General features: G+C 51.6%; 1 protein-coding gene across 1 annotated transcript; it reads left to right on the top strand.

The window, feature by feature from the left end:
* Nucleotides 1-2,143: 2,143 nt before the first annotated feature.
* Nucleotides 2,144-21,522, top strand: EDN3 (endothelin 3; the record flags this gene model as incomplete). The annotated part of the gene is made up of 4 exons (XM_079719114.1): nt 2,144-2,195; nt 2,830-3,118; nt 20,201-20,374; nt 21,438-21,522. 4 exons carry the CDS (start codon nt 2,144-2,146, stop codon nt 21,520-21,522), a joined length of 600 nt encoding a protein of 199 aa, XP_079575240.1.
* Nucleotides 21,523-22,191: the final 669 nt, after the last annotated feature.

A 22,191-nucleotide genomic window follows, 5' to 3' on the forward strand; every position in this document is an offset into this window, starting at 1 on the left:
CTTTTTAGCTGATCAGTATACTGTATTTTCTATTTCTCCAGCCATCCCCCAATCCAAGATTTTTTAATTTTGTAGGCGATGAATATTTTAAGTCCAAGGAGAGAGAGAATAAAGTGATCCAGATTCTAGCCTGGCAGGAGCAGAAGATAATCCTAGTCTTGGGCTTTTCTAATTTTCAAAACATGCAACACAGAAAATGAGGAAGAGGCCCCTGTAGAGTATTTGTCCTGTTTGGTGACACGTGACCTTAAAAGATGTTATCTTTCCCTCTCCACACCTTGACTTGGACTCAGGGATTGGGTAGGATGGAAGGGGGCTGGAGGTGATGGAGAAATTTAAGCATCAGCTCAATTCTGGGGACTTGCGTACCTTTCTAGTTACTACAGCTCTGTAACAAATTGCCCAAAGCACGGTGGTGTAGAACAACCATTTCTCAGGCCCATGGGTTCTGTGGGTCAGAATTCGGACAGGGCACAGAGCGGGGATGGCTAGTCCTCGGTTGGAAGTCTTCAAGGCTGGGGGATCTAGTCACCTGAAGGCTCATTCATTCACACAGTGGTTGGCATGGGCTGTTGTCTGCGAGGCCTCAGTTTCTCTCTGTGGGCTTGCTTGGGCTTCCTCCCAGCATGGTGGCTGTATTCAGAGGACCAGGATCCCAAGAGAGAGGGCCACATAGGAGTTGTACCACCTTTTATGACTTTGCCTCCAAAGGCACTCATGTCACTTCTGCTGCTTTCTATTTTTTCCAAGTGGGTCATTCAGGCTGAAGGGGAGTGGGGTGGTACTCGACTGCGTCTTTTGTGGGAGGAGTGTCAAAGGATTGGTGGACGTGTTCAAGTCACCACAAGTACCCTGCGACATGAGGAGTGACTCCAGGGCCTCAGACCTGTTTATCTTCCTCTGTGTGGCCTGTGACTCTCTGCCCTGCCTGGAGTTTTCAGGGAAAGCCAACTCCAATCCAGTCCAAGCTGATGGGGTAGGCAGTGGCCAAGAGGGAAGTGCCCGATGCCACCTGGAGCACTGCCTCACTTTACGTCCTTCCCTCTGGTCGGGGAACTCTGGCCAGGGAGGGGCTCTAAGGGCTTCTTGGTGTGCTCAGAGGTCAGCAGTCCAGGGCGGAGTCCATGGGAAGCATTTATTCATTCATTCTTTCATTCATTCATTCATTGACAAATCTTTCTTGAGTACTTCCTGTGCCCAGGCACAGTTCTCAGCAAAGGGGGTGTTTAATGAGGAAATTAACCGACCCTCTCTCCTGTGGTGCTCAGGGCAGGAGACCAGTCTCAGGTGAGCTAGGAGCGCCTCCCACACGTGGGGTGGGAAGACCACGATTGGGAGAGGAACCTGCTTCTCACCGAAGCCACCTCCCCAGTGCAGGGGGCTGTGAGCAAGTCAGGGACACCCCAGGACCGCTAGCTCCACTTCTTGGTTGACTTTGCCCCTGATTGCTGCCCAAACCCACCAGCTCTGAGCTCCCGGGAGAGGCAGGGAGACGCTGCCGGTGCCCGTGAGTCACGAGTGTAAAGTACGCCCAGGGCCTTGGCAGGCAGGTCTGTGCAAGGGTAAGGTGTCATTAGGTGAGCGCTGAGAAATGCTGCTTTCTAGAGCCCCAGAGATAAAAGATAGGATTCAGGTGCAGCCTTTTCTCTCTCCCACTGAGCTGCAGTGGGAGCTGCAGGGTCCGGGCAGCGACGCGGCGGGGTGGGCGCGTGAGCGTGAGTGCGCACGTGTGCGTGGCCTTCCGGCAGCTGTCCCGGCCCCCCCACCCCCACCCATCGCACCCGGCCCTGCGCCTGGCCGGCTCCCCCGCGCCTGCGAGGCGACCCCCGTGCGCCCCGGGTTCAAAGGCCCTGCGCGGCAGCTCCAGCCCCTCCGGGGGGCGGGGAGGCGAGGGGGGTGGTGCGGGAAGCAGAAGAGCCGGAGCCCACAGCCGGCCAGCCCTGCGCCGGTATGGGTAGCGCGCTCTGAAGTTCGAGACCGTCGCAGCCAACTCCTGGCCGCAGCCCGGGACGCAGCCAGCCAGCGGCCGGCCTCGAAGACCCCCTAGCCGGAGGGCGAGGCCCGCCGTGCCCGGCACGAGCGCCCTTTCGCGGCCACAGGCGTCCGTCCTCCGGCCCGGTGCTCCCGCGGCCGGTCGGGGTTCATGGAGCTGCGGCTGTGGTTCCTTTTCGGGCTCGCAGTGACCTCCGCCGCAGGTAAGCGGGCGGGGCGGCGCGCGGCTCCCGGCGCGAGCGCACACAAAAGGACCCCGGGACGGGCGGGGCGGGGCGGGGGGCGCGGGGAAGGGGGCACTGCTGGCAGAGGCCTCTGGCCCCGGCTCGCCACCCCTGCAGGCGCCCGGGGGGCGGGCTGGGGGGCAGAAGCTGAGGGCACGTACCCCCCGCGGGCTCGGGAGGTTGCAGCCCACACGCAGGCTGGAGACCCGGGGCCCGGGGCGGACTTTGTCGATATTTCGTGAAGTCGGGAACTTTTCCAAAAGTTTGCAAACGATTCAGAAACTGCAAAATGACTGCAGAGTTTTCCGAAAGTCTGCACAATGCTTGCACGGTTTCAGCGGGCATAGATAGCTTGCGCGCTGCGCGGCGAGAAGAGCTCCCAAGCTTTTCACCAAGTGTGCAGGCAACTTGCAAACTTTTCGGAAACGGCGCGCCTAGCTTTGCACACTTTTCCGAACCTCGGGCGTAGCTTGGAGACTTGACACAAAGTGCCATTAGCTTGCAAACTTGGCAGAAAGTTTGGCTCTCCCCCTCCCCTGGGTTTTGGGGGATGGTGGGTGTCCGGGGCCTGCACCCTCGGCAACTCAGGAGCCCCTCAATCTGCCTTCTTCAGGATTGGTGCGTCGCCCCCAGCCTGGGGACGCTGGCAGGAGCGGCGAGCCCCGGACCCCCTCTGCCGCCAGATCGGAGGGGGACGCGGAGGAGACTGTGGCCACAACAGCAGTGCGCGGTCCAAGCCCCAGAAGCCCTGGGCAGGAGGAGGGACCTGGTCGGTTTGGGGAGCAGGCGGCCAAGGGGGACCCTGTGCACCACCGAGCCCGGCGCTGTACATGTTTTACCTACAAGGACAAAGAGTGTGTCTACTATTGCCACCTGGACATCATCTGGATCAACACTCCTGAGTGAGTCAGCCCTGGGGGCGGGGGCTCCTGGGCCAGGCCCCTCTCTTCACACTCCAGGATGACCTGGTCCCATCCCAGCCTGCTCAGCCCAGAGCCCGCCTGGCACAGCCTTCAGCCCTTGTTAGGCTCTCTTGCCTGCCCAGGTCAGGTCTGCAGGTCAAGGATGTGACCCCCATCCCCTCTGAGGGTCTGGCCCAGGAGAAACCCAACCCCAGAGTTTCTGATCCGGTGGAAGGGCGAGCCCTCCCTCTGAGTGAAATGAGCCAGCCAGAGGGATTAGACACCTGAGAAGTCCCTCTGGGAGGGAAGAAGCCCCGAAAGTTATCTCCTGCCCCGGGGACTAAGTGGGCCTGGCCCCCCTTGCTGACCCTGCCAGGCTCCAAGGAGTTTCAAATTCCTTGAAAGCAGCCTGCTCTCTAGGGAGCACAGGGGTGGGCTTGGCAGGGCCTAGTGGAACCTGCCCCGTAGGGGTGAAATTCCATGGGCTTCAGGTTCCTTACCTCCCGGAGGGGCAAGCCCACGGGTTTTCCCCAGGCTGGCTTCTCCTGCCCACTGTCACCCCCTGCCCCGGACAGCTCTCCTTGGCCCTTCCGGTCCCTAAGAACTCTCTTACTGCAGGACCGAGACAGTAGCACCTGATTAGTTGTGGGGTGTCCTTGCTGTAAAGTCCACTCTCTCCCGAGGCCATGGGCAGCGACTCAGTTCAGGAACCCCTTCTGCAGAAACATCATCCTGCAAACTGTGAAGAGGGCTTGACCTTGCTCTGGTCACCAGCCTTTGGGCTTTGCCTTCCTGGTCTCTAAAATCTGGGACTTGGACCAGACGTCTCTAGATGTCTCTAGGTATTCTTGGGATCTCTTGGGTGTCCTGCTTGCACCTGACTAGGGATTCTTAGCCTTCCTGGAGCCCTTGGCCTGGAAAGGCAACTTTGCCACTGTGTTTGGAGCCCCTTGATTCGTGTCCTTCAGGGGTTCCTTCATTCCAAGCTATCTAACCTCTGAGCACCCTGGGTGATATCTCGATGGGCCTCACATACCCACCTTGTTTCACCGACACCTCGAGGATGAAGTGCAAAGGAGGGTGAACCTGGGGGGCCGAATGTGTTTCAAACCAGGTCATGAGCCCTCTAAGTACATCTGGGAGAGGTCTGGAAAGTCACCCTGTTGTCCAGCATGGCAAGCAAGGCTGGCTCCCGCGGGGAGCCTGGACATGTGCACAGGGTTCCAGCTCAGAAAGACCCTCATGGTGTAAAGTGTATTGTCGCCATCTTGAAATGCTTAATACTTTTTTTTAAAAAAAATCGAAGTATAGTTGACTTACAATATCATGTTAGTTTCAGGTGTGCAGCACAGCAGTGGAAATGCTTAATACTCTTTGAAGCAAGGGCTCCATGTTTGCATTTTATCCCAGGTTCCCCAAAATGAAGCTGACCCTGATGGCAGAATTTGCTTGCCGGGCTGTGTCTGATCAGGCTCCTACACATACCGTCAGCCCACAGTAGGGAGGATGGGGCCAGATCATAAAAGTGATGTGTGCTGGGGAGGGACTCCTGGATGGGCTGTCACTGATTGCCTTCTGTTCTCAGACAGCGATCAGGGTCACCTTCTCCTACAGTCCCCATCACGCTGACACTTGTCCTTTCTGATTCTTATCTTCCTGGCATTGTTCTCTGACCAAATTAGCTTCACAGAACCCAGGACCGAGGGCAGCCTTGGTAGGAATCCCAGGCTGTGGGTCTAGAAGGAGAAAGAAGAAAGCTAAGCAAATTTGGGGCAGGGGGGCCTTTGCAGAGGAGAGGAGGGGAGGAAGGAGGGGATATTTGGAGACCACCTTAGTTCTCTGCCTGTCGCCAAGCCCTGAGCACCGGCTGCGGGAAGCGATTGTCGCAAAGCCCTGAGACCTGGTGGAAATCCTGTCTCCCAGTTCTGAGCTGTCGTGTAGGGCCCGAGATGAAGCCATGGGTCTTTGGCTTTTTCTAGGACAGCCAACTTGCTAACGTTCCCCTCACAGCTTGATTTACCTCTTCTCCTCTTCCCTGACCCTGATTCATTTTAAACACTAGGGGGAAAGGATTAAATATGGTGTTTGGGAGTTTCTTGAGCTACCCGGGGAGACAAAAAAAATGACAATAGCCAGACTTGAGCATTTTGAAGTCAGACAAGCGACATAACTTTTACACGGAAGATGTTCCTGGATGGTCTTTCTCTGTCTTCCTTTCTTTTCCTCCTCCCTCCCTCCTTCCCTCTTTCTTTCCTTCCTTCCAGAAATTCTCTGTTGATCTATGGACAGGCCCACTGGCAAACTTTAAAACATCTTGGATAAGATCGCGAAGTGAGGAAATGGGTTTTAGGCAACTTGGACCTTTGGAGAAATTGAAGCATCTGAAGAATGACTGGATTGAGCTAAACGGACAAGGGGAGCGCACACCGAGGACTTTTCCAGCTTCTGCCCCCCACCCCTTAGCTGGCACCCCCTCTTCTTTAGCAGACCCTCTTGCTCTCTCGAAACTTCTCCAGGGTGTGAGGTGCATCCTGTCCCCACCGCTGGCTATGCTGGGAACCCACAGGAGTCTGGAGCCGCGTGCCTAAACAGAGAGTCTTGAACTTTGGGTGATTTTCAGCTTCTGGTGTCTTTCCTTCTACTGCCTTCCGGTCACATGGAGGCAGAGGCAAAAATCTGGCTGTATCTCGGAAGGATGCTTGCAAGGTCGCAGGCATTCTTGGAGAATGGTCGTTTTGGCTGCGTTTAAGGACCCAAAAGCTTCAGGAGGAATGCTGTAGTTACTGTATCTCACATGGAAAGGGAAGGCTCGAGAGACCAGCTGCTCCCAGAGGTGTTTTCTGAGTATGAGATCCAAGTTCTCTGGTTTCCCCGCATCCTTCTGCACACTTGGTTCTTCCAGACCTGAGCTCGAGCAGCACCCAGCACACAGTAGATCTCAGTAAGGCTGGTGACTTCCTGTGAGGCCCTTGTCTTTGTTGTCACTGAGGTTCTGTCTGCGGGTCTTTCTCCCACAGATGAGGCGTGCTGTCCCAGGGTGTGTGGGTGCTGCCAGAGGTCTCACATCCCCATAGACGTGTGCGGGAATGTGGATTTTTCCAGAGCTGTTGCCCATAACTTCCATTGTTTCTTCCAGAAGGTCTGGGACCCCAAAGAGAAACAAACCAAGTGCATCCTGGGCACTGCTCTTCTTGCCCCTGGGGAGGCGGCTGAGATGGCAGCTCACCCACGGGACAGGGGATGCTCGTGGCTCTCCTTGGCCACGTTAGGAAGCCCCGGCCCTAACCTCCCCCCAGCAACCCCACCGTTGCCAACAAAAACAAAAACAAAACCCCACACCAGAGAAAAACACATGCCGTCTTATGGCCATGGAAAATTTGCCAAGAATAAGATAATAAGGAGAGAAGTAGGGACAAGTAGCCCATGTGCTTACATCCCTGTGCACTTGGGGTTGTTTTCCATGAGAATACTTCAAAAACAGGAGTGCCCTACGACATGGTGGGGGATTGTGTCTGTCAGGGTCTCCAGAGAGATGGAACTAATAGGACGTGTATATGTAGATATCTATGTGTATATAAACACACCCCACACACACACACACACACACACACACACGCACACAGAGGAGCTGATGTTGCAGTCTTCAGTCTGAGGCATCCTGGAGGCAGAATTCCCTTCCTGCTCAGGACACCTCACTCCTCTCTGTCCTCTCTTCACCTGACTGGACGAGGCCCACCCACGTTATGAAGGGTGGTCTGCTTTACTCAACGTCCTCTAAAATATACCTCCCTCCCTGGCAACATCTAGACTGGCACTTGGTCACATTTCTGGGTACCATGGCCCAGCCAAGTGACACATAAAAAATTAACCATCACAGAGCTCTCAGTGCTAATGGTACCCCATAGCAGGGCAGTCCCTCCGCACCTGACACTGCACACCTGGCTATGGAGTGAAACCACTCATTCCCAGATGGCCAGTGGAGTTAGCTGCAGGGCCCCCAGCAAGGAACCCTACTCTGTTCCTCCCCACTTTTCTCCTGAGAATTGAGGGAAACTGCCATCTGTTAAATCCCTCCAAGGACATAATGAGGGAGGCATTGTGATGCTGTGACAGTGACCATGTTTCCAAACAAAAATCTGAGCCACATGGGCTGACAAGTAGGAATGTGTTTCTGGAAAGAGCAGTGCAGGATGTTTGGAATCATGGCTGTGGTGGAAAATCTGGGCTCTGTGATCTCGTGGGAAGACTCCAGACCCAGGAGCTCTGCCCTGTGTCCTGGATGTGACTCGCTGTGTGGCCTGGGGGTGGTGCCACCCTCTCCCTGTGCCCCTGGGTAAGTTGCAGACATCAGTGTGACTCTAGGATGGTGACCTAACAAGATGATCAACCTGGCCACACTGACTCAGGAATGACATTTGTTTCCCCAAAGAAGCAGAGTAAAAATAATAACAAAACATTTTAATTGTATTTCAATGTATTCTACCACAAAAAGGCAACAATTCAACAGACTCATCTTTGCCTCCTGTGTTGTTCAAGAGAAATATGCCAGCACGTTTCTAAGAAGGGACATTTTAAGTTTGAGAACTTCCCAGAGGAACGGATGGATCTGGTTTGCCAGCCTCCCACTGATGCGGGGCCAGCTGCCCACCCACCATGTGACTTCAGAGACCCCAATAACAGTCACGTGACCTGTGAGTCAGGACTGGGCGTATCGTTGCTGGAGATGCAGCTTCTGAGGCAGAAGGATAGTCTTTCTGAGCTTCGTCATGATCGTGTAGACGATAGTGATGATGGTGACAGTGGTCCACACTGATGTTGACCGTGACTTCTATGAGTAAAGATGTGTGAGGATGACATGGGAAAGCGTGAGGGGCATTCTCAGCACAGTGTCTGGACTCCAGCAGACACTCAGTACCTCAAAGACGTGACCACGCAGATAACTGTACAGCCCCTGGGGCTGCATAACCCTTCCTGCCGCCCCACCTGCCGTATCCCAGTCTGTGACTGGAGAAGCCGGTGACGAGGAAGCTCAAGTCCTGCTGAGGTAGGCTTCCTTGGACCCTCCAACTGGTCTTGCGCTGCTTCCTGCAGTAACACTGAGGAGTCTGCCCCCGGGGTACCTCAGGTTTTCCCTACTCTATGGCCCTTGGTGTGCGGCTATTAGTATTGGATTTGCATAAGGTTGACAGACCCTGGAAAAAGGTGTGTTTGGATGACTGCTGATAAGTGGCTTGATAAGCGCTCTGGGGCCAAAGGTTGTTACAGGCTTGATGAGATTTGGTCCTGCCCTTCCTGCTCCTCCTTTCTTGCTTGAGTCCTACTTACCTTGGTAAATAATTAGAATTTGGGGCAGCACGGCATGGTGTTCTCTGAAGGCGCTGCCCTGGACTCCCTCTGCTAAATGGGGAGGTGGGTACAGTTGAAGCAGGGGAGAGGGAGGGGGTCTGGCATTTCAGGATAATTCGAAGGATCTGTTCAGAACTTTTTTGTTAAACGATGAAATCTTAGTAAGGGTGAGTCCAGCAGAATAGACACAACGCTTTGCAGTCATTTCCCAGACACCCAGCACCGCCGGGGACCTGAGTGTGGGCCACTAGGAAGGGATCCCAGGAAATAACTGTGGAATCTGTTTACAAAAATGGTAAATAAATAAGGACACATAAGAAAAGACTGTATCAGCCAGACTGAAAGTGATCTTGAACTCAGGGCTCTGACTGATCATGTTTTTACGCCCTGAGTTGTTTCCCTCCCATGTAACCATCTCCCCCTTGGAAGTCTAGTAGACGTTTACATCCCGATTTTGAGTTTGAGTAGCAGTAGCTCAGAACATTTCACGGCAAGATGCGTCTTTCAAATTTGAGGGCCTCGGGGCTAAATTTCAGAGTTTGTGGGCAAGGTCGGCTCACACAAGGTGACCTTCCGGTTGGGTTCACTTGGACTGAAAGTCCCCTTTTCTACCCCAGAGTGGCTGTGAGGAGGTGAGATATCCAGGGACAAAGATGCGTTCGTTGAAACGCAGCTGATCCTGACTGGATGAGAAAGAGGCTTGAGGCTGGAAGGCAGTTTGATTTGCCTCGAGAAAACTCGGTACAAAGAGGTCGTGACCCTGCATGACCCTGGAGGGAGAATTTAGATTTCTGCTAGATGAAAGGGGCATTGCAGCTAGGAACTTGGCCTTAAATGTGAAGGCAGATGAAAGGCTCTGACATCTCTGGTGCGGTATATTCCTGCAAGAATTTAAAACAAAGGAAGCTGGGGAGCAAACATTGCTTTCATTAAGGGGGTCCCACGGCTGGGTCAGAGCCCACAGGGCTTTGTAACGCCAGCTCTTCATCCCGCTCTGGATTGGCAGCATCTCAGCACGTCCAGTGGGGCTGCCTGGGGCCCCTTTCCTAGCTCCAGGTAACCCCGTGTCACTGACGCTCAGCTTTGGAGCACATAACAAATAGATCAACTGTTTAAGAGGGAAATGACCCCATCTCATTCTAAGTCATGTTTCGGTGGAAACAGAGACCTACTTAAAATGGGACACACGGGCTTCCCTGGTGGCGCAGTGGTTGGGAGTCCGCCTGCTGATGCAGGGGACACAGGTTCGTGCCCTGGTCCGGGAAGATCCCACATGCTGCGGAGCGGCTGGGCCCGTGAGCCATGGCTGCTGAGCCTGCGCGTCCGGAGCCTGTGCTCCGCAACGGGAGAGGCCACAACGGTGAGAGGCCCGCGTACCGCAAAAAAAGGAAAAAAAAAAAAAGAGACACGTGTGCGCGCACACGCACACACACACACACTTTCCCCCTATTTGGGATAGGAGCCAATTGTATTTGGAAGGAAAATAAATCTGGGCAATGGCCACCATGTAGGTAAGCTGCAGGTCCAGACATAGTTCAGGGGGTTTCTAAAGTCCTGCTTCCTGGCCAAGTCTCCAGGAATGGACAGCAGGATAGGGCATCCCCTGGCCTTTCTCATCTGTCCCAGCTCAGAATCTCAGGAGAGCCAAGAGCTTTGGGAGAACTTGGCAATGTTCAGAGCCGTGGAGGCACAGGTCTTCTCTTCTTTTATAGCCTTTCAGGGCTGACTTAGCAGGAGGCCTTAATAAACAGTAACGCTAGACCAGGGCAGCCAGCGAACCCTGTGCCCGGCCCAGTAATTTAAAAAATAGAAACAGATTCATGCATCCATGAGAAAGCCTCAGAGGCTGATGTGGCCGACGTGTTGTGATCCTTTCTTGCTCAGTGATGGCACGAACAGCCCAGAACTTGGGGAGTGGCCAACAGCTTTGCCAAAAGTCAGAAGCAAGTTGGCAAGAGAGCAGAGGTGTCTGTAGCTTTTCTGGGTTTTTCTAAATCTGATTTCCGTGGGTTTCTTGCAAGGTGGAGAATAGGGTAAGGCTCATGACCCACTCTTTCAAGTGCAAACTTGGAGATGTCAAAAAGTAAAATAAAACTGAATGCGATATTTTTAAAAAGTCAAAATTAGTGCAAAAATCACTAGTCATAATCAACCAAATATCGACTTTTTTTTTTTTTTTTGCGGTACGCGGGCCTCTCACTGCTGTGGCCTCTCCTGTTGCGGAGCACAGGCTCCGGACGCGCAGGCTCAGTGGCCATGGCTCACGGGCCCAGCCGCTCCGTGGCATGTGGGATCTTCCCGGACTGGAGCACGAACCCGTGTCCCCTGCATCGGCAGGCGGACTCTCAACCACTGTGCCACCAGGGAAGCCCAAATATCGACATTTTTAATAAAGACAGGATCTGACCCTGTGCTTGGTTCTTGTTTGGGGATAAAGCCTGTCTCTCTAGAGGGACTCAAGTCTTCTTAGTTTGAGGTAAGCAATCAAATGATCAGAGCTGCCACAAGGATGCAAACAATTAGATTAGGAAGAAAATGAGTGTCTTTATTTTTGTTGCCATAGCGAGCATGTCTTCATTCAGTAGGATTTTTCCGTCCATAAGATGAAGTCTCCTGAAAATTAGCAACGGTGTCTTCTCTTGCTTTCTGTGGGTTATTTAAAGGGATGTGTGATGGTGTCTGTATTTTTTTTTAATCCCTGTACAAATATCCCCATTCTTAAAAAAATACCTGCTCCTTGTTTTACCCCTTCTGTTTCCACTGCTGGGAACTATTTTGAGCCACATCTGTCTGCAGCTTTGCATAAAGTTATAATGAGGCCACGCCAGACAGACGTGGATTGCTCATGCCTACATTCGACCTGGAATTCGTTAGGGTCACTGGGGGCTGGGGAGAGAAACTCTAGCCTAACTCATATGGACGCATTTGGGTTGTACCAGATGGAGCGGAAACCAGCTAATCTGTTGGATTCCATAGATGGCTTCATTCTCCAAATATTGCAGGCGTTTGTTGCCCTAACTTTTTTTTTTTAAGCTGTCACTCTTGGAAATCCCACCCCACACACCAAACACAGAAAGATTTTTCTGCTGTTCTCCCTAGCTTTGACCACTGGTCAAATATCCTTCATTCAGAGCCCCTGTGTCTGCATTAGGGGAGGAGGATGCCGTGTCCAGGGAGCTGATGGGATGATACAGCCTGTGGCTTTGGGGTGATTTTTTTTTTTTTTTTTTTTTTTTTTGCGGTACACGGGCCTCTCACTGTTGTGGCCTCTCCCGTTGCGGAGCACAGGCTCCGGACACACAGGCTCAGCGGCCATGGCTCACGGGCCCAGCCGCTCTGCGGCATGTGGGATCTTCCCGGACCGGGGCATGAACCCGTGTCCCCTGCATCGGCAGGCGGACTCTCAACCACTGCGCCACCAGGGAAGCCCTGGGGTGATTTTTAAGCTCGGTTATGTGGCAGTAGGACATAGGAGAGTCCTACTCTTTGGGCCAAAGCTTTCTAAATACAGTTGGTGAGATCAAAATACAGTTGGTGAGATTCTAAATACAGTTGGTGAGATCCTACTCTTTGGGCCAAAGCTTTCTAAATACAGTTGGTGAGATCCTGGGAATCTCTCCGCTTGGGTGAGATTCTAAATACAGTTGGTGAGATCCTACTCTTTGGGCCAAAGCTTTCTAAATACAGTTGGTGAGATCCTGGGAATCTCTCCGCTTGGGTGGAGTAGAGACCCCACATTTCATTGTGGTTTAATTTCTGGAGAGAAGGGCTGGGCCCTGCTCTAGGATTTGTGCTGTTCGGAGATGCTCAAGTAACAGTGAGGGCATTCGGGAATCTCTCGATGGAATTTGGAGCTGGACGGACCTTCCGGAGAGCCAGTCATTTCATTTCTCAACCCCAGAGAGAAGCCACTCACCTAGGGCCTCTCAGGGAGCTAGTCTTCAGTTTGGGCCAGAAACCTGGGTCTGTCTGCCGAGGGAAGCCTCTGGTTTTGTCTCTGAGGCCTCATCCATCTGGGCAGCCTGGTTTCTTCCTCATGTGTCTGTGGAAGTTACTATCAAGACATGGTTCTTCCATTTCTCGAGATCTAGAGACCATATTCTCTCTAGAAGAACCTCAAAGAGGGGCCGATTGAGGACAACGATAGTGAAATCCGGTGACTCAGCCAGGAATTCTGTACATTTGGCAGACTGGGCATGGCCTAGAAGAAATGGCCAATTGAGACCTCCTTCCCTCCCTCCTTTCTTCACGTAGCAGACCTTTGTTATTGAGATGTTGAGGTATTATTGGGCACCTGCTCTGAGCCAGGTACTGCCTGGGCTGCCCTGGGTGCCGAGGTGAACAGGCAGAGACCAGCTGTTACCAACCCCAGGGGACAAGAAGGAAGCCACACCTGCAGCACAGGTGAGGAACGCCCCCATTCCTTGGGTCCGATTGTTGGAGAGTCAATGTTCTCTTTGAAAATGTATGTAATTCTGGTAAAACTCCCCAACAACCAAGTCCTGGATAAATTCAAAAGTCGTGGGTTGTTTTTTTGGGGGGTGGGGTGGGGGGAATGTCTTAAAAAAATCTCCAACCCTCAGCACATTGCTCACTCTTTTGATATTTCTAAATGCTCTGGGGTTATTGGCTATTTCTGAGGCTGCAGGATTTTCTCCATTGCCAGGTGGTGGAGGAACAATTTGCCTTGGGATCCTCCCACTTAGAGATGCAGGGATTTTCTGCAGAAGTAAAGCTACAAATTGCCAGTTCACTTTATGTTGTTTGTGAGCGTGAAGTTTGTGTCGTATTCTTTAGAACCAGAAAGTGTGTGTGTGTGTGTTTATGCTTGCCTGACGAGATCAATGAGGAGATATATTTTGGCTATTTTCTTTCCTGGAGATTGGAAAGGCACCCAGTGGTTGTCTGCCACAAGACCTGTCCCAAGCAGACTTTTGCAGGCGTTTGGTGAGTGGACAAGGAGTCAAGTCACTGGAGGGTAAGCCTTGTGAGGTGGTCAGCCAAGTATCTGGGGGCTGGGCTCTGAGCATCATGGGGTCTTATGCTTGCTTCCACCTGCCCAAAGGACAGTGTGATCCAAACCAAACATTTCACAGTGGGCGTACCTGGGAAGAAAGGATTCCAGCCAGCTTCGTTGGCTGGGTTTTGTCCTGATTCGGAACATATTCTTTTGTGTTTGTTTCGATGAAGAAAATCTCTACTTGTCCTTGTCAGCTGCAGAGACTCCGGGTCTTTCTATGAAACCCAAGAGATCATGGTTGCATCCATCTGGAGAAAGTGAGTTCCAGGGTCAGCTAGAGGTCACTGGTCGCAAGCAACAGAAACCTAGTGTTGCTAACACAGCATAGGAGTTTACTGGGAGGACACAGCGTGGCCCACAAACTGGGAGGGAGGGAGAAGCAGCACCAGGCTTAGAAAGGAGAGGTACCAAGACAGGACTGGGGGTCCCAGTGGGGGCACAGTCGAACAGACAAGGCAGGACGGAGCCACCTGGCAAGTAGCAGCTTCAGAGTATTTTCTGACCTTGAATTGCTTTGCTCAGGTGTCTTGGGAGGGAGAGGGTGTGATGGGCCAGCTTGGGTCACCTGTTGAGTCCTGAGGCAGGGGAAGGTGAGACTGTCAATCGACAGTCTCTCCACGACCTCACACAGGGAGGGAGGGATAATTCCCCAGGGGAAAGATAAGAGATTGGATTCCAGGAGACAAAAACAGCCAGCGTTGATCCCAGGCTCTAGAGAATTGTGGGCTTTTAAGTCCTTCGAGAGGGGTACTCCTGTCTCTGAGCTGGTGTTTCCCTCTTGCCTCTATGTCTTTGTGCAAAGTGGCAGTGGGGGGGGGTTGGTCCACTAGATGCTTGTGGACGTGAATGGATGCTTTTATAGGCCTTTGAATATTCAGCCACTTCCTGTAGTTACTTCATCCTGTCTTACTCTTAAACAGAGTTCTTAGCTAGCAGTTTTTTCTGGCTAAGGTTACAAAGACAGTCAGTGAAGTTGATCCACACTTTTCTTCCTTGCCCAAGAAGATATTTTGAAGCTTGAGAGAACAAGTGAGTGGTGTCTTCTAAGGAAGGAATTTAATAAAATCTGAAATCAAGCCCTAGTTAGAAAGCATGTTGGAGTCTCGAAGTTGATTCTCTGGGGAGTGGTGGGGGGCAGTATCTAATGACTGCTGGTGCCTGGCAGCTGGGGCTGCTGCCCCTGCCTGTCTGCCTACCCCTGGGAAACAGTTGTTCCCCTTCCTCTCGGCTGCAGGACTGGTCATCAGGGTCGTGCCTTCTGTACAGTGTGTCCCAAAGGCAATCCTGTCCTTGCTTTCCCTTTCAGAAGGAAAAATGTGAACCAGAGAAGACAGAGCATCAACTTGATGTTCTGACCATGAAGTGAAAATATTCTGTTTGCTGGGGAGACACTCCCTAGAACCTAGGCTTTTTGAATTGATAATGACAGCACCTTTATTTGTAAAAATAGTAGCAGGTGCTAATTTTGTCACCGTGTCACCGTGACCTGTCTGGCTTTGCTTTATGGGACAAGCCACTAGAGCAGAGGTTGTAAACTTAGATGCCCCTGAGGGCTAGACAGGTGAGAGAAGCAAGCAAAGAAGGACAGATACAAGGGACTGGGGCCAAATAGAGAGCCTGAGCCAGGCTCTGACAGTATCACTTAGCTCCAGACACCTGCTGCCATGTTGGAGTGTGGGGTTGGAGTGAGTATAACTTCCAGTTATACAAGAGAAGCTGGAAATTGTGATGTTTATATGAAATTTTCAGATTAAAGAAAAACCACTCTCTTTTGATTGGATGAAGCCCACAAAAATGCCAATTTGCTAACCCCTGTACTAGATTAAAACTGTGTGTGTACAGGGCCACTGGTCTGTCTCATTCATGGATGTTCACCCAGGGTCTAGTCCAGGGCCCATACATTGAAAACCACTCCACAAATATGTGTTGAGTGCTATTCAGTGTTGGGGGGGAGGATATTGAAAACTGGGTTTTCAAGGACAATTTGATAAACTTTCCTGAGAATTTAGAATTTGGCCAGTGAAGCTCCTTTTGCTGCTTCTGGCTGACCCTTGTGAATATCTGTTTCCCTCCTTTCACTTCAGGGACTGAAGCCAATTTTCCGATCAGAGAGATGGAGATGGTTGATTCATTTAGGAAAGGGCAACACTGAACTTAAAAACAAATTCGTAAAGGAAACATTCAACTTTCCTTATTTAAAAACTTCTTGTAGAAAGAAATAAAGTTCTTCCAGTGTGATGATGCAGATGAACAATGAATACAGGAGATTTGGAAGTTTAGTATTTAACATTTACATATGACATATGGGAGAAAATGTTAAATGGTAAATATGACTCTGGCACCACCATCACTGATCAAATAATGAATGTTCTGACCACATACGCTGAGGACAATTTATTATACAAATACACACAATGCTAGACGTTGCCTATGTGAATGTTTTGGGGTGTTTTGTCTAAGAGCACTCGGACTCATCTTCTCAGCTGCTTCTCTTTTGTTTGGAGCTCTGTGTTATAACTGGAATGTTAACAGGTGGAAGAGATGACTACTTTTACAAAGAATTGTGTTCTCTAAGCCCCACTGTAAAACACAGGCTAAACCACAGGTCAGCTGGTGTGCTGGTCAAAGTTCTCAGCCGATTTAACTTCATTTTCCTGGTTCCATCATTAGGTCCTTCCAATTCACCGTTCAAGAAACATTCAAGAAATGATAAAGGCACCAAAACAATTAAAACATGAGTGCTTATTGGGCAGACAGTGTAGAATGATGGACCAGCCAAAAGGAAGTCTGGCAAAGAATGGCATCGCTGTGCCATGCGACACTCTGGTTCCTTCTTACCTGTCTTCATTACTTAGGCACACATCTCAAACACAGGCCTGATAGATGGGGTTTTTCTGCTTGGTACAACTCACTTGAATTCCCAGACCAAAAAAGCAACAACAGCAGCCACGTTAATTCACCACTAGGAGCTCTTTGCTAAGCATTTTTCATGCAGTGCAGTGTATCATTCAGTCCGTCTGACAACCCTTTCATAGATCAGGAAACTGTGGAGCGGGTGGAGTGCTCATCATGTAAGTGCTTTACAACATAATAATGGGATCATCAAGTAACCTTTCTCTGTGCTCTGTGTACCTTGCACATACCTGGGCGTATTGGCTTGTCAGGTTTCCTTTATTACCTGTACTGTTTTCATACACCAGTGGCATGTGAACTTCTTAAGGCCTTTCTGCATCCTCATCACACTTAGACTCATACCAGGAAGATACAGGCAGACCTTGAAAATACTGTGGATTTGGTTCCAGGCAGCCTCAACAAAGTGAAAAAGCAAGTCACACGAATTTTTTTGGTCTCTAATGCATATTAAAGTTATGTTTACGCTATACTGCAGTCTATTAGGTATGCAATAGCGTTATGCCTAAAAAATGTATATCCCTTAAAAAATACTTTATTGCTAAAAAATGCTAATCATCTGACAATGCAGGGTTGCCACAAAGCTTCAATTTGTAAAATCCATAATATCTGTGAAGCGCAATAAAATGAGGTATGCCCAGATATAGTGGATGCTTGGCAAGTGTTGGAAATTCTTTGTAATGAATTTTGTGGTTGTTGAATGTTTTAGGTTGGAGAGAATCCAGTCTTATTGGACTAGTTTATCTCACAATCAACAACCAGTTGCTTAATTAAGAGTCTTCATTTGCTCAGCCTTGTGCTGGGTCCACAGCAGGTGCAAAAGAAGTAGCCCTTTCTTGTACTCTTGAGGAGCTGGTATCCACTCTTAGACCTAAAGACACCTAGGGGCTTCCCTGGTGGCACGCAGTGGTTAAGAATCTGCCTGCCAATGCAGGGGACATGGGTTCAAGCCCTGGTCCGGGAAGACCCCATATGCCACAGAGCAACTAAGCCCGTTGTGCCACAACTACCGAGCCTGCGCTCTAGAGCTCGCTAGCCACAACTACTGAAGCCCACACGCCTAGAGCCCGTGCTCTGCAATAGGAGAAGCCAACGCAACGAGAAGCCCGCACATCTCAACGAAGAGTAGCCCCCGCTCGCCACACCTAGAGGAAGCCTGCACGCAGCAATGAAGACCCAACGCGGCCAAAAATAAATAAATAAATAAATTAATTTAAAAAAATATATATATATAGAAAAAAGAAAGACACCTGACCTGGCCCTATGGCGTAGAGGGTGCCTCTGACCTTCCTCTGGCCATATCTCCCACCCCATTGCAAGGAGTCTATGAGACTGAAAGCCATATACCCCTTCTGCTAGACCATGTTCCACATATTCACGATCCTGGAATCCCTCTACTCAGATGTCCCTGAGCCCACTTCCAGGGTCTGATACCCACGGACAGAACAGGGCTCCAGCACGTCTCCCAAGGCCTACAGGGTGGTCAAGGGACAGCTGCTTGTGGGATGGGGGGGTAGATGGAGCTTGGGCTGCATGTGGGATGGAGCAGGATGGAAGGTAATGTACCTTATGCTGCCATGTTCCAACATGGAACTCCAAGGAGCCCCAGAATCCTAAAATCAAGCTCCAACTTCCAAGGTGTTTTGAAGCTGAACTCTCTTATTTAAGCACTATCAGATTGATTTAAAAACCTTTAAATTTTTGACCTATGGGAGGTGGGCCTTCACTGGAGCTGGAACTCTTGATGGGGGGTGGGCCTTCTGTGGTCTGCACCATCTCTTAAGTCCTCTGGTTCCTAGATTTCGTCATCCCCCACCGGCTTCCAGGTCAGCCAGCGGAGTGCACACCTTGAACACCTGGGGCTTGGAGCAGGGGTTTCTTGCCTCCATAAGCATTCTTGGAAAGTTACAAGGGCTCATTTGCATACTAGCTCCTCCCACGAGGCTGCTGGGAAAGCGCTTAGCGGTTCTTTATCACCAAATACCACGTCGCCTTGTTTCCTCACTAAAAGCACTTCGTGCATTTGAAAAGTTGAGTGGCTCTGCGCACACAAATGCCTAATCCACTGACAGCGATTTCAAAATTGCAGGTCTTGCTGTTGATGGGAAAATGGGAGCCTTGGTGGTTATTCCTTGTGTGTAATTTTCACCAAGAAATGGGGGTGTGGGTTTAATGTCAACACCTAGAGATTTAATGTGGCCCTATTACTGGAAATCTATACCTTTAGCCAAATCCTGCCTCACCACAATGTCTGTATTGTTTTGCAACCTCACCCTCACCCCTATTTCCCATTCCTGAGAGAAGATGGGGTTTTAGCCAAGATTCAGCTCAGAAGGGGACTGGCCCCTGCTTGCTTTCTCCATCCTGTGAGCACAGACTGCTCAGTACTGGGCCTGCTTGGATCCAGGGAAGCCGCTCCAAGGCCATTTCTCAACTCACCTGGGTGGGAGGGAGTGGGGAGAGAGGAAAAGAGAAAGAGGGTGGGGTTATGGGGTTATGTTCTTAGCTCCAGTCTCCTGCCCAGCAGGGAGCAGGTTCGTTCCAAGCATCGGGTCACGATGGGGCACCCCCCCACTTTGCCCTCACCACCCCAGAAAGGCTCCATGGCATGTGTTTCAAATTAAAGGAAATTCAATTTGATGCTATTTTGAAAATGCACAGAGAATGTCAGAACCCCGTTTGAGGTGGATGATTGGTGATACTCCCTGGGGCTCACAGAAACCAAGGTGGTTGATCTTGGGGACTAGCAGGAAAACCAAGACTTATTGGAAAAGTAACTTTTGGCCACATGTGTTTCCTCTAGTTATTAGTAATCTGTCCCCCAAATCCTGTTCAGTAGTGCTAATGAATTAAGCATATGCTTTTAACTTTTTCCCACTGAATTGCCTGGCAGTGTCCTCCCATCCCTGGAGAGCAATGGTTTGGATGGACACGAGCATAAGAAACACATGTAAACATTTATTGTTTCAAATGACACCATCACCCTCATCCCAGCTCCAACCGTAAATGAAATGGGTAAACAGTTTCATAAGAAGACTTTTCCCAAGGTCAGTTCTGTCCTCGGCTGAATCTCACAGGGCACAGAGGGTTTCCCTGACGTTTGTGGCTTTGAGGAAGCCGTGTTCAGGGGCCAGGATATGTCTCTAACGGCCGTAATTGGATTTGTCCTATTCCAGTTAGTGCAGACTATAAACATGATGTGCACACAGAAGAAATTCAGTGGCCAGCAGGGCGGGAGCCAGGGCCGGCCTTGGGCTGTGGGTTTGGAAGGCGTCTTACTGGTCTGGATGGCGAGGCTCAGGTGCCACTGGCTCAGGATGAAGGCTGGGATCAGCGTTCGGGTCAGCGGGAATGTCCATGTCAGGGGTTTGAGTGCTGGAAGGAAAACCAGAACTGCCCTGGAAGGACCCTGGCTGGGAGGCGTGCTGGCCACGGTTGGGTCTTGAAAAGATTAAAAACGCATCCACCCGGCGTCTGCTTGCTCCCTCCGCAAGAGGGCTGGCTGCTGGGAGGACGTAGAGAGGCCATCGTCCGTCTCCCCCAGGGCCTCCCCATCTTCCCAGCCCGGCTGCCCCAGCCCACTGCCTGGGGAGTAGGGGGTAGCGGGGATGCAGGATTCACTCCAGAGTCTTCCCAAGGCCCGAGGTGCAGGGGAGGGTGTGGACCCCAGTTCCTGGGACAGGACTGCACCACCTGCCTCATTCATACCCAGGCCCACCATCTCGTACGCCCTCACCAGCTCCATGCGCACAGAGGCTGGGGCGGTTCGTCCAGACATGGCCCTGACCTTTCTCTGTCCTTTGCAGACGGACTGTGCCCTATGGGCTGTCCAACTACAGAGGCAGCTTCCGGGGCAGGAGGTCGGCCGGGACCTTTCCGTGGAGCTCACAGCTGTTGAAGCGGACGCCGCGCTGCGCCTGTGCGGAGAGTGAGGACGCCGCCTGCGTGCATTTCTGCACCTGGACCCCGGCTGCCCGCGGGTACGAGCCCCCTCCCTGGCTTTCTGCATTTCCAGAGATCGGTTGCCCTGGGCCATGTGGGTGCAGCGGGGCTCTGCCTGTTCCGCCCGATGCGGTCCTGCAGGCGGGCGGGAGGGGGTGCGCGGGCTGCGCGCAGAGGGTGCAGCAGCCCCGTCCCTTCACTGCCTTTCAAAACAAGGTCTGCAACGTGGCCACGGCCATGTCTGGTCTCCAGACGTATTTCTTCTGGACTGCACAGCAATTTGCCAAAATTTGAATAAGTTGCCAACACTTTAAAATTGCAGAATCACCCCCCTCCTCGACAAATGCATATTTTAAGCTTCTCCAAAAATAGCAAATGGGTCCATCTGGTCTCACCAGCCAACATCCCCTCTTGGCCGGATAGGCTGGAACCAAATGAGGGCCACTCAGGTTCGAGTGGGACGTGCAATGTCCATTCACCTGTGTCACTCATCTTCTTACTTGATGGCCCCCCAGGCCCCCGAGTTTGAGACCCTGTAGTCTAACTGCTGGAGAGAAGCTTGTGAGTCACTGTGGACTTGAATAAATAAGCAGACCCTAGGTTTGACCTGTGGTAGCCATTTAAGCTGGTTTTCACTACTTATGCTCCTTGCTCCTCTTTTTCTTTACTTTGGGTCAAGACCCATCAACCCCGCCAGGCAGAGCTGCCTTGTAAAGCCTCTTCCAAGAGCCATCGCTGGTGGGATGGGACCTCCAGGTGCTTCCTGAGCAAGTAAAACGCACAAGCAGGGGGGCTTTCTATGCGGCAGGTGCTGTGGTAGCCAGGGGCCCAGGATCTGCTGTCCAGAAACCCCAGCGCCAACCACATTTTTCTTCCTGGCTCCTTAACATCTGATGAATAACTGAGTAGTGTGGGTGGAGGCTGGACTCTGGTAGGAATCCGCCCACCATGTGCTCAGCCTTCAGAAACGGTGCCTGAGATGCGGACCTGGGGGACCGCGCTCATGTTAGTGGGAAGAGGAAATCATCCCTAACTGGATGCTGAAGAACCAGCCATGTGGAAATGTGGGTTGATTCATTCAAACCAGCTCTCTCCCCACAGGAATTCAAGGACGGCACAAACACCTGACAAAGAAGCAGGAAAGCAGGCCAGCGGTGCTGCCAGGGGCGTGTGTCGGAGGAGGTGAAGCTGCTTTCTGAGTTGCTGCCCTATGGGGGGCACAGGGGACGTGTGGGGCGCATCTGGTCTGTGCGGGCGGCCAGCGGGACACCGCGTGTGGTGGGCATCCACGGGCAATGGTGCTTTTGGTAGATCACCCCCGGGGACAGAACAGCCTAAAGCTGTGGACAGCCTGCCCTGCGTCTTAGGAGCTGAGTCCTGAGCTCCCTGTAGCTTTTGAGCAGTGATGTCCAGCCCTGGATTTCACCAGGTCTGGACAAATCTCACCGATCACTGCTTCCCAGAGCCCCTGCAGGCTCATCTGTCGGTGCCCATGTTGCCCCTCAGCTCCCATAGCAACCGGTGATCTCTACAAAAAGAATCATTTCTTCTTTTCAGCAGCTGATTCTGGAGAGAGGTGAATTAGAGCAGCTGGGCACCAGGCCCTCCGAGTCCGCCAGTTCATTTTAGGAATTTTTTTTTAACCCACTTGTCTTTTTTGTATGATCCTGAGGGTTTCCTGCAGCCCAACTGGGTTTATGTGTCATTCAATCGATCAGAAATCGTTATGACTGAGTCGCCTACACATCTGCAATGGGATCGTAATTGATGTTCATAGTAACGGCCTGGGGGGGGTGCTTAGGGTCCTACAGGGTCTGATCAAGGGAGGATTAAACCCTGTTTAGTATCCAGGAGG

Source organism: Hyperoodon ampullatus (genome assembly GCF_949752795.1).
Source record: "Hyperoodon ampullatus genome assembly, chromosome: 14".
In the NCBI taxonomy this organism is placed as follows: domain Eukaryota; kingdom Metazoa; phylum Chordata; class Mammalia; order Artiodactyla; family Ziphiidae; genus Hyperoodon; species Hyperoodon ampullatus.